Source organism: Centroberyx gerrardi, chromosome 2 (assembly GCF_048128805.1).
Source record: "Centroberyx gerrardi isolate f3 chromosome 2, fCenGer3.hap1.cur.20231027, whole genome shotgun sequence".
NCBI classification, from domain to species: domain Eukaryota; kingdom Metazoa; phylum Chordata; class Actinopteri; order Beryciformes; family Berycidae; genus Centroberyx; species Centroberyx gerrardi.
In genome coordinates this window covers 28,504,501-28,520,849 of record NC_135998.1, presented here as the reverse complement: position 1 = coordinate 28,520,849, position 16,349 = coordinate 28,504,501, and the positions used below count along the sequence as shown (strand labels likewise).

Here is a 16,349-nt window from a genome sequence, read left to right as displayed (position 1 = left end):
ATAGAGGCTGGAACTTGACTGGCTGCTATCTTAAGCAGTTTATCATCAAGGTTGTCTAGAGGGTTTCTCAACAGGGAGAGACCTACGATGACTTTCTACCATTCACACTTACTTAATTTTTTACCATTCATTATTTCATCCATTATTAACCTATATGATTTGGTACAGTCCTTATGACTCATGCCTTGTGTTAGATTCTTTACATTCATTCAGGTGGATTAGAGACTAAATTGCCTGTAGGTATGAATGTGATTGCCTTTCTATCTGTGTTAGCCCTGTGATGGACTGGCAAACTGTCTAAGGTGGCTTCATGCCTTCTGCCCAATGCATGCTGGGATAGACTCCAGCCCCCCTGTGACCCTGAACTGGAATAAATGGGTAAAAGACAACGAATGAATAAATAAGTTAATGTGAAATCAAGAGAGTTCTAATTATTGTTACCTGCTCCTTTTCCCATCCCACAGTTTAGAAGTGTAAGACGGGTGCAGATAGTGTATGACCTCTCCCTTGATGAGTTACTTATAGCCACTAACTTCTCATCAACTTTCAAATAGTACATGAGAATCTCATCCAATCTCACAGCCTACTCATGTGCACCACCTAGCATCGCTGGTACTGACTGCTTGATATTACTGTCTTACCCGTCACATTCACACATGTTCTTTTGTACAGCTGACTTAGCTGCGTAATTATCGGACGGGATTTTGACCTTCCCTGGACGGGAATCCCTGGACGGGATTTTGACCTTCCAAACATGAAGGTTTGGTACAGATTTTGGCTTTGTACTTGCATCTCGGCTTGAACATCACTCCAAGCTAATGAAACAGATAATAACAGATCAAACTTGATGTTCGTGTTACATTTGTTTGCACATAATTATCGTATGCATGAAAAAAACAGATTTGTCCACAGCTGGTAACGAGTTCTGAAAATGTGAGTGGCCATGCAACAACTGCTCCCGGCTGTGGTGTATATATGGCGGATGTGCGTGTACGAGTGTGTGTGTGTGTTCATTTCTTAATCACAAAAGGAGCAGTTCAATTTGGTGGACTAGGACATATTTTAAGACAAGGTCAGGAAAGGATTCGGAAGCCTAACACGTGTCTACATGACACCAGAGGATCATAACACTCGGCACAGCAGCTGTATCATGCTACATCACCCGATGACCTGGATCAAGATTCTTCCACGGCTCCACTGCTAAAACGGATCTAGGTCAATCAATGACATGATTTGGCGTGACTTTCATGTAGTGAAATATTACAGAGTAGGGCTTTTGTTGGACTTTTAGGCTACAGATGAGCAGGTCCAAGCATGTGCAGCGGCCTAATCTCTTAAGGCATCCTCAGAAACGTGTCTGTCGCATTGAAGACACGGAGGCACTTCTGCTTACATGTCTTCACTTTCACTTCTGTAATCTCCCTTTTGAAAGTCAGTGAAGTGTGAATTTGCCGTACAGGGAAGTCGTGGGAGCGAAGATGTTCAGTGTCCAAAGAAAGCCTCATGAAGCCCCCTGCCTGAGCAAATGATGAGAAAGAATGTGTGAAGCTACAGCTATCCAGGGTAAGTTATGCATAAACTAGGATCAGCTTACCCTCCGTCAAATGTGAACTTTGGGACCTAAACCCACAACTGACCATAAATCAGTGCTGGAGGAAAAGCCACTGTCTAATTGGTACTAGCTCCCATTACTAATGTCAACAACATGAGCGGAGATGCAGGCAATAATGATGCTGTTGACATGACATGGACACAAGGAATAAATTACAAAATTGAGATTTTTTAAATGACATTGAGACATAAAGACTCATACTGAATTTGCCAAAGTATCACTTTGCCACCAAATAAAATGCTGCTAGAAAATAATCTGTTTTACTTTTACTTCTAAATTTTTGGTTTAGTTGGTTTACTGTCACTGTAAAATAGTGTAATGTATTGAGTGTACACTCTATGTACACTCTTAAATATATACTGTACATTTTGAGTGTTGAATGTTGTATATTACAGTGTAGTACAGTGTTCACTTATCTTAAGTGATTACTGTAAATTTCATTATAGTAATCAAAATATCTAATGGTTTGTTGTCCTATGTAAAAACATGAGCTTCACAGGGGGGGATGCAGAGGAGAGAATGTACAGTTAATTGATGCCATAAGATACAATCAATGACTGCATGAATCAGCCACATAATCAAAATGAATCATTTACTCTGGCCTTGAAATTACTAAATTTGACAACGAAATTAGAGAAGGCTCTAATATATTCTGAAAGAAAACCATTCACAATCATTTTGAGTCAAATGAAATTCAAATGGAAAAATCAGTGCAATAATTACTTGACCATTCCAAAATGGTCTTTACCAAATATTGTCTTCATTAATGACATTTTCTTTACTGCCAAGTCAGTGAAATTCGATTCAGAGATTATCAGCGGTGTGGAAAAGCAGCTTAGTGTTCAGTGTGTGTGTGAGGGGCGGGGAGGGGGGTGTTGAACCGGCACTTCCAATCTTTCTTGACTCCTTATTTAACTTCTGCTGGGCTGTGCACTCTCACACAGATATAAGAGGAGACCTGCACATCCCAGGGACTGAGAAGATCATCTCCTTTGGTAAGACTCTTTCTTCTTATTAAACACAAGCTTTTAAATGACGAGAACAGCTCCAGCAATGCTTCCAATGAGGATTAATGTTTTAAGACAATTTGCCTTTTAACTGATTGACAAGAGCAGAAAGTTCTTCACATATTAGCTTCACATGTTTGATTGTAGTTATTCTTTCAGCTCTATGAATGGTAATTCACTTGGTATAAACACTGGGGTATGGTGGCATAGATGTGCATTATAGATGGATTGACAACTTGGGTGACATCATCTCATCATCTCATGGCAATAAGCCCTCTTAACTATAAAACCCTTTTTTTTACAGTGTCACAGTCAGCTGGGAGAGGAACACAAGGTGAGCTTCCCTTTCAGATTATTTTACCTAATCCATTTGACAGAATTTACCTAATGTCCTTAACATGATGGAACTTGGAACTATCAAAAGGGCAAAACACATTCAAAGAATATTTTGTTTTATACAGGAATTGAAGGCAATTCCAAGACAATACATGAAATATTTGCATGTGTTTTCTATATTTCACAGTGAGGCGCAACCATGAGTACGGACGCGGAGATGGCTATGTATGGCAAGGCGGCCATATATCTCCGCAAGCCTGAGAAGGAGAGGATTGATGCTCAGTGCAAACCGTTTGATGCCAAGGCGGCTTGCTTTGTGGTCGATCCCAAGGAGCTGTATGTCAAGGGCACCATCGTGAAGAAGGACGGGGGGAAAGTTACTGTCAAAGTTCTTGATAGTGAGGAGGTATGTCAGTGCTAATTAAGAAAACTCAAAACTCTGTGATCAGAATATTTCACAATGTATGGATGGTTTATTTTTATTCTGGGTATTCCAGACCAGAACTGTCTCAGAGGATGATGTCTCCAGCATGAACCCCCCCAAGTTTGACAAGATTGAGGACATGGCCATGATGACCTACCTCAATGAAGCTTCTGTGCTTTATAACCTCAAAGAGCGTTATGCAGCATGGATGATCTATGTGAGAATAATGAAAAACATTACATGAAATTGTAGAATCACTTAACATCCGAGTACAAAAGTGCAGTGGCAATTCCTTTATTTAACTCTGATCTTCTAACCTTTGAATTCAGACCTACTCTGGCCTGTTCTGTGCCACGGTGAACCCTTACAAGTGGCTTCCTGTATACGACCAGGAGGTGGTTACAGCTTATCGAGGGAAGAAGCGCATGGAGGCTCCTCCCCACATCTTCTCTGTGTCTGATAATGCCTATCAGAACATGCTGACTGGTACGAGATGGATGGATGGATGGATGGATGGATGGATAGATGGATGGATGGATGGATGACAAATTCATTGGCATGAAGAGATGAGAAATATGTATTTTTGCTTGCAGATAGGGAGAACCAGTCTGTCTTGATTACGTAAGTTGTATAGTACCTCATATTCATATTCAAAGTCTGGTATATTATGTTTATTTGTGAGATAGTGTGAAAAAAAAGATTACATCTCTTATTTTTGTTGCAAACTAGTGGAGAATCTGGTGCAGGAAAGACTGTCAACACCAAGCGTGTAATCCAGTACTTTGCAACAGTTGCAGTAGCTGGAGGTGAGAAGAAGAAAGAGTCAACTTCTGGCAAAATGCAGGTGTGTTGCAGCCAGATATTTGATATATTATAAGATGCCATTTCTCCTAAACGTACTCATTTCGGATGCTATTGATTTTGAACACAAAAAGAGTAAATTAGTGTCTCTTCCTCAGGGGTCTCTGGAGGATCAGATCATTGCTGCTAACCCTTTGCTTGAGTCTTATGGCAATGCGAAGACAGTGAGGAATGATAACTCCTCTCGCTTTGTGAGTAGAATAAAGGACAATCAGATTTTTTTTTTTTTTTTTACTTCATGGTACTCTCCATTCATAACCTCCTATTTTTTCTGCCTCAGGGTAAATTCATTAGGATTCACTTTGGCACCAGCGGCAAACTGGCCAGTGCTGATATTGAGACTTGTAAGTATGTTTGAACCAACTCTCCTGCTGAAGATAGACTGACAGCCATAGACCAGCAGTCATGATTTATAGGTCCCGCATTTAGCATTTTTCATGATTTGGTTTTCAGATCTACTATATTCTTCATGATGTTTTGCAAATAAAAATTTAATTGAATTAGTTAAAGGAATAATTCACCCAAAAATGAAAATTTTGTCATTTATCTACTCACCCTCATGTCAGTCAAAACTTCCAACCTTCTCCAAATCAACTGAAACCGCAGTTGAAACCGAAGCTGTTTGGAGTTTTTTTTTTTTTTACCTTTTAGGAACTCTAAAGAACCGCTTCCGGGCCTCTTCAGGCTGACATTGAGCTGCACTAGCTAACTCGCTGTGTGTTATGTGGACATAAAAACTTCATCGGCGCTTAGACTGACATGAGAATGAGTAGATAAGTGAATTTTCATTTTGGGGTGAACTATTCTTTTAAATGGAATTAATTTGCGTACTCAGCCTTAACAGGCAGAACAGTCACGACACTGGACCCTGATTGGCCGACAACAGCAGCTCCTCTAATTCCAATGATGTGAACCTGCTGAGTGAAGGCTTTCCAGTTCAAACACTGCAAACTGGCCTCATTGTAACGATTTCAGTAATTCTTTAGTGAGGGAAGCCACTCAGGACTGAGTCCAGTTGTGATGTGTTGACTGGAGCTGGTCTGAATCTTCTTTTTGAAAATGCAGTAAATTAAATTTAACCACTCAAACAATGTTTTCATTAAACGTTTTTAACCATGTATGTGTATAAATAGAGGAAAATTTGAATTCCTATAATAGGGGCCTGAATCCTCTCTTCCTGTGTCCGTCTTCTCCTTCAGATCTACTGGAAAAGTCCAGAGTGACTTTTCAACTTCCGGATGAGAGAGGCTACCACATCTTCTACCAGATGATGACCAACCACATACCTGAGCTGATTGGTACAGTTATAACTCATCACTCTGGAGATGATATGAAATTCAGCAGTTGGATTTTGAGTCTATTTCACTGACATGGATTAAGCCTGGACCTACAGCCTTTTTCAATGGAAATCTCTATCGATAATCTCTACTAGACCGTTAGATTTACTGTGCAGATGTACTGTATATTGTGATTTCATGTTCCCAGCAGTTCAGAAACATACTGTAAAGTTGAGCTGAGAACTGGATATAATTGGCATTTTTCTTCCTCTCCTCCACAGAAATGACGCTCATCACAACCAACCCCTATGATTTCCCCATGATAAGCCAGGGACAGATCACTGTGGCCAGCATCGATGACAAGGAGGAGCTGGTCGCCACTGACGTGAGCCACTCCGAGAGCTAAATGCTTCTCAAAACAAGAGAAATTAATGACTTAATTTAACATTTTCCCTTCATTCAGCAAGTTATATGTAACATTTTCAACCATTTTCAGATTAAAAAAAAAATATATAGCTGATTTTCACACATTAACTGTGGAGTATCTATACATCCTTTTCAGACTGCCATTGACATCCTGGGCTTTAATGCAGAAGAGAAGCTCAGCATCTATAAGCTAACAGGATCTGTGATGCACCATGGCAACATGAAGTTCAAACAGAAGCAGCGTGAGGAGCAGGCAGAGCCTGATAGCACAGAAGGTAAGTAAACTTGCAGTCAATTGGTCCTAAAACATGCTAAACTTAGGTTATGGTTTTAAGAACTATATATTCTTTTTTGTATCAGGAGGGACTTCAGAGATATGGTCCAAAGTATACTGGAGCACACGGATTAAAGGCAACAAACTTTATTGCAGGACTAACGTTTCGACGCCAGGTGCGTCTTCATCAGAGTCAAACAGTACAAAGGCTTGTATTCTCTTAAATAACCTCCCCTAATTAGGGACTAATCCAGCACAGGCTGGAAGAATGGGGAGGGGACAACAAGCTGCATGCAGGGTTCCCAATGGGAACGCTGTGCTGGATTAGTCCCTAATTAGGGGAGGTTATTTAAGAGAATACAAGCCTTTGTACTGTTTGACTCTGACGAAGACGCACCTGGCGTCGAAACGTTAGTCCTGCAATAAAGTTTGTTGCCTTTAATCCGTGTGCTCCAGTATACTTTGGACCATATCTCTGAAGTCCCTCCTGATACAAGATTGCTCTACTCTCAACTCCTTGTGAGTTGGTTGAAGCGCGTTAAACCTCTTCCTTCATCTATATATTCTTTTTCTTTCTAGTGGCTGACAAAATTGCTTATCTTCTTGGCCTGAACTCGGCTGAGATGCTGAAGTGTCTGTGCTACCCTCGAGTGAAGGTTGGAAATGAGTTTGTCACTAAGGGACAGACAGTTCCTCAGGTGAGACTTTACAGCAACGGTCACCAAACAAGCATCTCTCTGTTCACTTGTATAACATTAATACTAATAATAGGAAATATTACTGGTATTACTACTACTACTAATAATAATAATAAACTTTATTTATATAGTATTTAACCTAAGTTTACAAGGTGCTCGACATAAACAAGAATAGTTAAATACATTATAAGGTCATAAAATTGGGAAGTATTCAAAGAAAAAGTGGTTAAAAATATGTACAATTAATTAAAATCCGAAACAACACAAGACTATTATTGGACACTATCCAAAACACCTTGCAGTACCATAAGTGCATACAGTTGTAGCATGGGTAGACAGTGGGAATTCAACCCCTAATCCTGGTAGTGTTAGTGGCACGTTCTAGCCATTGAGCTAAAATATTTAAAAAGTAGGCTAAAATGACATAACAAGTCTACAAAAATGAGAAGGCCTCTAGCTCATAGGGAACTAAAAGGCCCACAATGAAACTAGGGCTAGGGACTAGAGACCTATCCATGCTTAAAATGCGGTCAATACAATCATGTTTTTTTTATGATTGTGTAGGTGACCAACTCAGTGAGTGCCCTTGCCAAGTCCATTTATGAGAGGATGTTCTTGTGGATGGTCATCCGTATCAACCAGATGTTGGACACTAAGCAGCCAAGAAACTTCTTCATTGGTGTGCTTGATATTGCCGGGTTTGAGATCTTTGATGTGAGTGTTTCTGTTCTCTTTGTTAAAGGTTATGGTATCAAAACTATATACTGTAAGATGTGATAATTTTCTTACGTTTGTTACAGTACAACAGCATGGAGCAGCTGTGCATCAACTTTACAAACGAGAAACTGCAACAGTTTTTCAACCACCACATGTTTGTCCTGGAGCAAGAAGAATACAAGAAGGAGGGTATTATCTGGGAGTTCATTGACTTTGGCATGGATTTGGCTGCCTGTATTGAGCTTATTGAGAAGGTATGCAACTGAGATCGGCTGAGGGCATTGGTTGAGCAAAGTAACATGTAAAATAGACAGAATCTTAGCAATTTACGAGCAGTAGATGTTGGATAACATTAATTTGTTAAGTCAGTAAGGAGGGTCAATGTTTCCAGAACACAAAGTGTTTGCTAAATCACAGTACAAAGAAAATAAGAGTGCCACTATTAAAACACTTGGACATACATGTAGTATTGGACGTATCTTTCACATACTTACATGTAGAATGTTTCTGTTTGTGTTTTTGGTCAGCCAATGGGCATCTTCTCCATCCTTGAAGAAGAGTGTATGTTTCCCAAGGCCTCAGACACTACCTTCAAGAACAAGCTTTATGACCAGCATATGGGCAAAAATAATGCCTTCCAGAAACCCAAGCCTGCCAAAGGCAAGGCTGAGGCCCACTTCTCTCTTGTGCACTATGCTGGCACTGTGGACTACAATGTCACAGGCTGGTTGGACAAGAACAAGGATCCCCTGAATGACTCTGTGTTGCAGCTCTACCAGAAGTCTTCATGTAAACTGTTGTCTCTTCTCTATGCTGCTGGCCCTGCTGCTGAAGGTAAAATCAAAGACTAATGGTGTCTCTATATTACAAATGAACTAATTAACAGCAAATATGCCATCTCAGCTGAATTTTCAAGATTAGACTGCTCTGAGGAAGCCCCTGCCAAATTAAATAAAGCTATCTTAAATCTTGTCAAAATACTGAAGCGCATCCATCCACATAATGCCACCTTTCTATTAATGCAAGAGATCCAATGAGATTATATTGTTTTCTTGTAGCAGAGTCTGGTGGAAGCAAGAAGGGTGGCAAGAAGAAGGGAGGTTCCATGCAGACTGTGTCCTCTCAGTTCAGAGTAAGTTTACTGACACTCTTCCTGCAAGTTTGAATATGAACTGTGAAAGGCTCTCTACCTTTTTATTTGCTCACTTCCCCCTCTCCTTATAGGAGAACCTGGGCAAGCTGATGACCAACCTGAGGAGTACCCACCCTCACTTTGTGCGCTGTTTGATCCCCAATGAGTCCAAGACTCCAGGTTATAGAGACTACCAAAGAACTATAGGTTGTATATAACTATTTTTCAATTTGTAATTGCTTGTTTTATTGATTGATTCATCTCCAGGTCTGATGGAGAACCACCTGGTTATCCACCAGCTGAGGTGTAATGGCGTGCTGGAGGGTATCAGGATCTGTAGAAAGGGCTTCCCCAGCAGAATTCCTTATGCTGACTTCAAGCAAAGGTACACACTCACTAATGGACACATATGCACAAAATGCGTTTCAAAAACTAGAAAACAAGAAAAGAATCCAGATCCTTGCACAGGTGTGTTGGAGAAATGCTGAAGTCTTGGATAATAAATAAACTCCCGCCCACTGCTCTTGCAATTTATTATCCAAGCCTTTTACAGTAAATGCATGAAAGGCTCAATCTGGACCTAGAGAATGACAAACAACAAACCATTACTGGTTTTGTTTATTGTTATCTTAAACCAAAACTTAATAAATAAGTGTTAGTTTGGAATTGTGCATAATGTGCCATGTAAGCTAAGCAGTAGAAAGTTTTGACTGTTCATGGAGCAATATAAAAAATTGTGACTGTCAATGTAATTATAATATTTCAAGCAACCATTGGACTTGTAACCATTTCCAGACCTTTAAACAGTTCAGTTCCTAAATATCGTAACAAAACCTCACTCTATGTTGACATTCTCTTAATTTAGGTACAAAGTACTGAATGCTAGTGTCATCCCGGAGGGCCAGTTCATTGACAACAAGAAGGCTTCTGAGAAGCTACTTGGGTCAATTGATGTCGATCATGAGCAGTACAAATTTGGGCATACTAAGGTGAGTCAGTGATGGATATCTCTACTGTCTCTATTGTTCCTGTATTTTGCTGTTGACAAACTGTTGTGGTTTCTCAGGTGTTTTTTAAGGCTGGTCTTCTGGGTGTGCTAGAGGAGATGAGAGATGACAGACTGGCTTCCCTGGTGTCCATGATTCAGGCTCTGTGTCGTGGATACATCAAGAGGAAGGAGATTGTGACGATGATGGAAAGGAGGTAAAGGATAGTGTCTCAGCTTTTTTAAACCTTGATAGAGGTGATTATGTGTTGTATGTAAATAGTATTTGCTTTCATCTTGTTAAAAAAAAGGTGCAATCCTCACCCTGCTCCTCTCTTCCAATTAGAGAATCTATCTTAACCATCCAGTATAACATCCGGTCGTTTATGAATGTGAAACACTGGCCATGGATGAAGGTGTACTACAAGATCAAGCCCCTGCTAAAGAGTGCTGAGACTGAGAAGGAGCTGTCTAACATGAAGGAAGACTTTGAAAAATGCAAAGCAAACTTGGCCAAGGCAGAAGCCCGTAAGAAGGAACTAGAGGAGAAGTTGGTGACAGTGCTGCAGGAAAAAAATGAACTCCAGCTCCAAATTGCATCTGTGAGTACTCACTAATTCATTCCCCACCCACTCAACCCCACATTTACCCCACATTTAGACAAAAAAAATATTGAATAATTATTTTCTTGAGATTTCAGTCATCAAATTTTTCTCTTTTGCTCCAAGGAATCAGAAAATCTGACTGATGCTGAGGAGAGGTGTGAAGGATTGATTAAGAGCAAAATTCAGCTCGAGGCCAAACTCAAAGAGGCAACTGAGAGACTGGAGGATGAGGAAGAAGTCAATGGTGAGCTGACTGCTAAGAAGAGAAAACTGGAGGATGAATGCTCAGAGTTGAAGAAAGACATTGATGACTTGGAGCTCACCCTGGCTAAAGTGGAGAAGGAGAAACATGCCACAGAAAATAAGGTGTAAAGTTACATACCATACCATTACAACTGTAGCATATCAACCCCCTCTCACATGTTTTTTGTCTCCCTCCATCTCTTTTACTCTCTCCCCCTTCTTTCCTATCACTCTCCTGATGTTTGTCATTTATTGTAATTCCTTTTTATCCTTGAATTCAGGTTAAAAACCTGACTGAAGAGATGGCAACTCAGGATGAGAGCATCTCTAAGCTGTCTAAGGAAAAGAAAGCCCTCCAAGAGGCGCATCAGCAGACTCTTGATGACCTGCAAGCAGAAGAGGACAAATGCAATTCTCTGACAAAGGCCAAGACCAAGCTGGAGCAGCAAGTAGATGATGTGAGTAAAGCCAAAATAGAACTAAATAGAAACATTCCTACCTCCATCCTAATGAATGGGATGTTCCATTTTAAGTTTATTACATGAGGCTGAAATTGATGTATATTCATGGGTTGAAATGAACTGCATTGCATAATGTTACATATTGTAGTTATTGTAAATATATCTATTGTAAATGAATATTATCTAAATATGGGGTTTTTATTTCTTAGCTGGAAGGCTCTCTGGAACAAGAGAAGAAGGTCCGCATGGATATTGAGAGAGCCAAGAGAAAGCTGGAAGGTGATCTGAAACTGGCCCAGGAGTCCATAATGGATCTGGAGAATGACAAACAGCAGTCTGACGACAAACTCAAGAAGTAGGAAAGAGGAAATGCTGTTATATTTTTGATATTTCTTACTTTCACTTTCAATCTGTTGAACTAATGCCTGCTGTTTGTCCATATGATATTGATCAGGAAAGACTTTGAGACCAGCCAGCTGCTCAGTAAGATAGAAGATGAGCAGTCTATGGGAGGTCAACTGCAGAAAAAGATCAAGGAACTCCAGGTACAATGCAGTCTCTGTACAATTTCCATAATGTATTTGCACACTCTACATGAAGTAACCCTCTACACTATCAATCATATGGTATAATACAATTATTAAATACATAAATAGACTATGTAAAATATTCATCTCCTGACAGTGGCAACACTCTTCACAAGGCCCACTTTATCTACTGTTTACTTATTATTATTATTATTATTATTATTATTATTATTATTATTAGTGATAAAGATATATTGATATCATACATTAATTGAGATATTTTGCCTTGCTACAGGCCCGCACTGAAGAGCTGGAGGAGGAGATTGAGGCTGAACGCGCTGCTCGCGCCAAGGTTGAGAAGCAGAGAGCTGATCTCACCAGGGAACTTGAGGAGATCAGCGAAAGGCTGGAGGAGGCTGGTGGAGCAACAGCTGCACAGATTGAGATGAACAAGAAACGTGAGGCTGAGTTCCAGAAGCTGCGTCGTGATCTGGAGGAATCAACCTTACAGCATGAAGCTACAGCAGCAGCCCTGAGAAAGAAGCAGTCTGACAGTGTGGCAGAACTTGGCGAGCAGATTGACAACCTCCAGCGTGTCAAGCAAAAGCTTGAGAAGGAGAAAAGCGAGTACAAGATGGAGATTGATGACCTCTCTAGCAACATGGAGGCTGTGGCCAAGACCAAGGTGTGGGATAGACATCTGTGTGGCTGATAAATCATGACATATCTCAATTCACTGGGATTAAGAGGGAAGTATTTGACACTATGTCTCTCCTTGCAGGGCAACCTGGAGAAGATGTGCCGCACTTTGGAGGACCAGTTGAATGAGCTGAAGGTTAAGAATGATGAGAACCTTCGGCAGATCAATGACATGACCGCTCAAAGAGCCAGGCTCATGACTGAGAATGGTAACTAAAAAACAACGACCAAACCAAAATGTTCATACCCCCTTGGAAAAGTGCTACAATATCAGGCATAGAGAGGAACAAAATAAAGAAACATTAAAATTCTCCAAGACAGTGTAGTATTCATGCTTTAACTGAGTATCTATACCATTTAGGTGAGTATAGTCGTCAGCTTGAAGAGAAGGAATCTTTGGTGTCTCAACTGACCAGAGGCAAGCAGGCCTTCACTCAGCAGGTTGATGAACTGAGGAGGCATATTGAGGAGGAGGTCAAGGTAATTTCTCAGTGTCTTCAGCGTAAATAATTTGTTTCCTTGTCTGTCTTGATTCTTCACATACTGATTTCTTATTTCTTCTTTCTTCTATCAGGCTAAGAATGCTCTGGCCCATAGTGTCCAGTCTTCCCGCCATGACTGTGACCTGCTGAGGGAACAGTTTGAAGAGGAGCAGGAGGCCAAGGCTGAGCTGCAGCGGGGAATGTCCAAGGCCAACAGTGAGGTGGCCCAGTGGAGGACCAAATATGAGACTGATGCTATCCAGCGCACTGAGGAACTTGAAGATGCCAAGTAATTACTGTAGATATCATAGGCTTTTTACATGTTCACTCAAAAGAAAGTCCTAAAACCCATTTTCTCTGTCCTGCAGGAAGAAATTGGCCCAGCGACTGCAGGAGGCTGAGGAACAGATTGAGGCAGTGAATGCTAAGTGTGCATCTCTAGAGAAGACAAAGCAGAGACTGCAGGGAGAGGTCGTAGTCTCTTGTATCTCTTACTCTTCTTAGAGATTATTCCTATAATCAATTATCTGTGGTTCAATATAATGTGAATATAGATGGACAGGAAGACATATTTATATTAATATTTTCGATGAAAAAAAAATGCAAATGTGAGTGTAAATTGTGGTATGTGACTATGAATGTAAATGTTACTGTAGGTGGAGGACCTGATGATTGATTTGGAGAGAGCTAATGCCATGGCTGCCAACCTGGATAAAAAGCAAAGGAACTTTGATAAAGTAAGCCTCATCAGAATATGACTCTAAAACTATTCAGAATAATAACTAGATTTTGTTCAGACTTTTCAAAGCAGCTCTGAAGACACTGACAAAAACCACATTGATTCAACTAGATCCTTGCTGAGTGGAAGCAGAAGTATGAGGAGAGTCAGGCTGAGCTGGAAGGAGCGCAGAAGGAATCTCGATCTCTCAGTACTGAGCTCTTCAAAATGAAGAACTGTTATGAAGAGGCCCTGGATCAGCTGGAGACCATAAAGAGAGAGAGCAAGAACCTGCAACGTGAGTTCAATAACAGCCAATAATTTACATTACAGTCTTCACTGCTTTATTTTTAATTGTGTTCCTCAATTTTCTTGAAATGCAGAGGAGATCTCTGATCTGACTGAGCAAATCGGAGAGAGTGGCAAGAGCCTCCATGAGCTGGAGAAAGCGAAGAAATCTGTAGAGGTAGAAAAAGCAGAGATCCAGACTGCCCTGGAGGAGGCTGAGGTACATAATAGCACTATATTTAAATAGCTCCTCAACTGTATTTGTTTTATTCTACCTTATAGCTGCCTTAAGTGTACAATGATGTCTGATGGTTTCTATCTAGGGAACACTGGAACATGAAGAATCCAAGATTCTGCGTGCCCAGCTGGAGCTGAACCAGGTTAAAAGTGAGGTTGACAGGAAGCTGACAGAGAGGGACGAGGAGATGGGGCAGATCAAGAGGAACAGTCAGAGAATCATTGAATCCATGCAGAGCACTCTGGATGCTGAAGTCAGGAGCAGGAATGATGCCCTGAGAATCAAGAAGAAGATGGAGGGAGACCTGAATGAGATGGAGGTTCAGCTGAGCCATGCCAACCGGCAAGCTGCTGAGGCCCAGAAGCAGCTGAGAAATGTCCAGGGACAGCTCAAGGTAACGGAAAAAGAGAGGGTTAATAATTCTTCTCCATAGTGAATACATTAAACCAATCCAGGATTCCTTTATGCTTCCCTCCAAACTTTTAGGATGCCCAGCTGCACCTTGATGATACTATCCGTGCATCAGAGGACATGAAGGAGCAGGCTGGCATGGTGGAGCGGAGGAATGGTCTGATGACTGCTGAGATTGAGGAGCTGAGGGCAGCGCTAGAGCAAACGGAGAGAGGCCGCAAAGTGGCTGAACAGGAACTAGGGGATGCCAGTGAGAGAGTGGGGCTGCTACATTCCCAAGTAAGTGTAAATGCAGGCCTGCATGAAAAACAAACACATACACACACAGGACATGAATATGATTGCTTTTCCTTGTCCAGAACACAAGCCTTCTGAATACCAAGAAAAAGTTGGAGTCTGACCTGGTGGCGATACAAGGCGAAATGGATGACAACGTCCAGGAGGCCAGAAATGCTGAGGAGAAGGCCAAGAAGGCCATCACTGACGTAAGCAGATCACGTAAATGAGTTACAATCAGATTATATGCATATGTAGTTCACCAGTTTGACTTGGTGAGATGTACTGTACATCTCGCATTACTTGTCTGGTACTGTTGCAGGCAGCCATGATGGCTGAGGAGCTGAAGAAGGAACAGGACACTAATGCTCACCTGGAGAGGATGAAGAAGAACCTAGAAGTCACAGTCAAGGACCTGCAACATCGTTTGGATGAAGCAGAGAGCCTGGCCATGAAGGGTGGCAAGAAACAGCTCCAGAAACTGGAAGCTAGGGTAAAATAGGATATCCATGGAGCAATGTATATTGTGCAGCCGATCACTCTGATCACTTTATTTTACCTTGGATGATCAGATCCTTTATTTTTAAAAATCCTTTCATTTTCTTTCACTTTTTCATTGATAGTTATGCGTTTGTGTCTCAACTTGTATCTCTCCTGTGCAGGTGCGTGAGCTGGAAGGTGAGCTAGAGGCAGAGCAGAAGAGAGGGGGAGATGCAATTAAAGGGGTCCGCAAGTACGAACGCAGATTCAAAGAGCTCACCTACCAGGTAAGGGCAACAACTGACGCACAGCAAAACAAATGGGAAAAGAACTATTGGCATTCACTGTTTTCTATAGCAAGTTGATCATTATCTGAGTGATTGAGAAAATTGCTTCTCAGTGTATTTTCTTTTTAACTTAAGGTATATGCCCTTAAATTGTTTTGATTGCAAAATAATTGCTTCTAAGATGATTTTTCGTAATTGCTATTTCCACTCTGTTAATATATGTTCTTTACCCCAGAATGAGGAGGATAAAAAGAACATGGCTAGACTTCAAGATCTTGTAGACAAGCTGCAGCTTAAGGTGAAGTCGTACAAGAGGCAGGCTGAGGAAGCGGTGCGTATATGGGTTGTATTGGTATATAATTGTATTTATAAGATTCTCTGATTATATTCTCCATAATCATGCTGCTCTGTCCTGCAGGACGAACAAGCCAATCTCTACTTGACTAAGTGTAGGAAGGTTCAGCACGACTTGGAGGAGGCTGAGGAGCGGGCTGACATCGCTGAATCCCAAGTCAACAAGATGAGAGCAAAGAGCCGTGACTCTGGAAAGGTAAAGGGCAGTTGACATGCATCACGTATGCTTTTGGCTCACTGAAGACAGTAGTTCATTTAAGAGACTGGAAAACTGTACGCTGTTGATGGAAGGCTTAATGCAAACACTTTCTAGATGGTAACTTTGTGTCCTTGAGAGTATTAACATGTAGTTTTCTCCTCGATCTGCAGCCCAAAGAAGCCCAGTGAGCTGACGGCAGAAGTTTCCCTGTGCTTCATATAATATGACTCTCACAGTGAAACTGTAGTGAATAAAAATACAAAAAACTGTGCACACAACTTTGATAATTTGTGGCATTATTACAAACATATTTTACAGAATGAGTCAAAATT

The 16,349-nt window shown here is 41.0% G+C and overlaps 1 protein-coding gene across 1 annotated transcript; it reads left to right on the top strand.

Annotated features, from left to right (window-relative positions):
* Positions 1-3,154: 3,154 nt before the first annotated feature.
* On the top strand, positions 3,155-16,205 carry LOC139911503 (myosin heavy chain, fast skeletal muscle-like). The gene is made up of 40 exons (XM_071899056.2): positions 3,155-3,361; positions 3,453-3,596; positions 3,709-3,865; positions 3,973-4,000; positions 4,109-4,223; positions 4,339-4,431; positions 4,521-4,584; positions 5,440-5,538; positions 5,799-5,902; positions 6,080-6,218; positions 6,797-6,915; positions 7,480-7,629; positions 7,716-7,886; positions 8,160-8,466; positions 8,691-8,764; positions 8,857-8,944; positions 9,032-9,149; positions 9,630-9,753; positions 9,831-9,967; positions 10,096-10,351; positions 10,478-10,720; positions 10,879-11,055; positions 11,268-11,413; positions 11,513-11,603; positions 11,881-12,270; positions 12,367-12,493; positions 12,646-12,764; positions 12,859-13,055; positions 13,135-13,237; positions 13,423-13,503; positions 13,617-13,782; positions 13,868-13,992; positions 14,096-14,404; positions 14,497-14,700; positions 14,781-14,906; positions 15,020-15,190; positions 15,360-15,464; positions 15,700-15,795; positions 15,883-16,014; positions 16,188-16,205. The coding sequence occupies exons 1-40, from the start codon at positions 3,155-3,157 to the stop codon at positions 16,203-16,205; spliced, it is 5,820 nt and encodes a 1,939-aa protein (XP_071755157.2).
* Positions 16,206-16,349: the final 144 nt, after the last annotated feature.

Bases quoted from the DNA above. Each gene is read 5' to 3' on its own strand.
- LOC139911503 (XM_071899056.2), top strand. From the start codon at position 3,155: ATGAGTACGGACGCGGAGATGGCTATGTATGGCAAGGCGGCCATATAT. The intron at 6,219-6,796 runs GTAAGTAAACTT...TTTTCTTTCTAG, and splicing joins AGAGCCTGATAGCACAGAAG to TGGCTGACAAAATTGCTTAT. The intron at 6,916-7,479 runs GTGAGACTTTAC...ATGATTGTGTAG, and splicing joins AGGGACAGACAGTTCCTCAG to GTGACCAACTCAGTGAGTGC.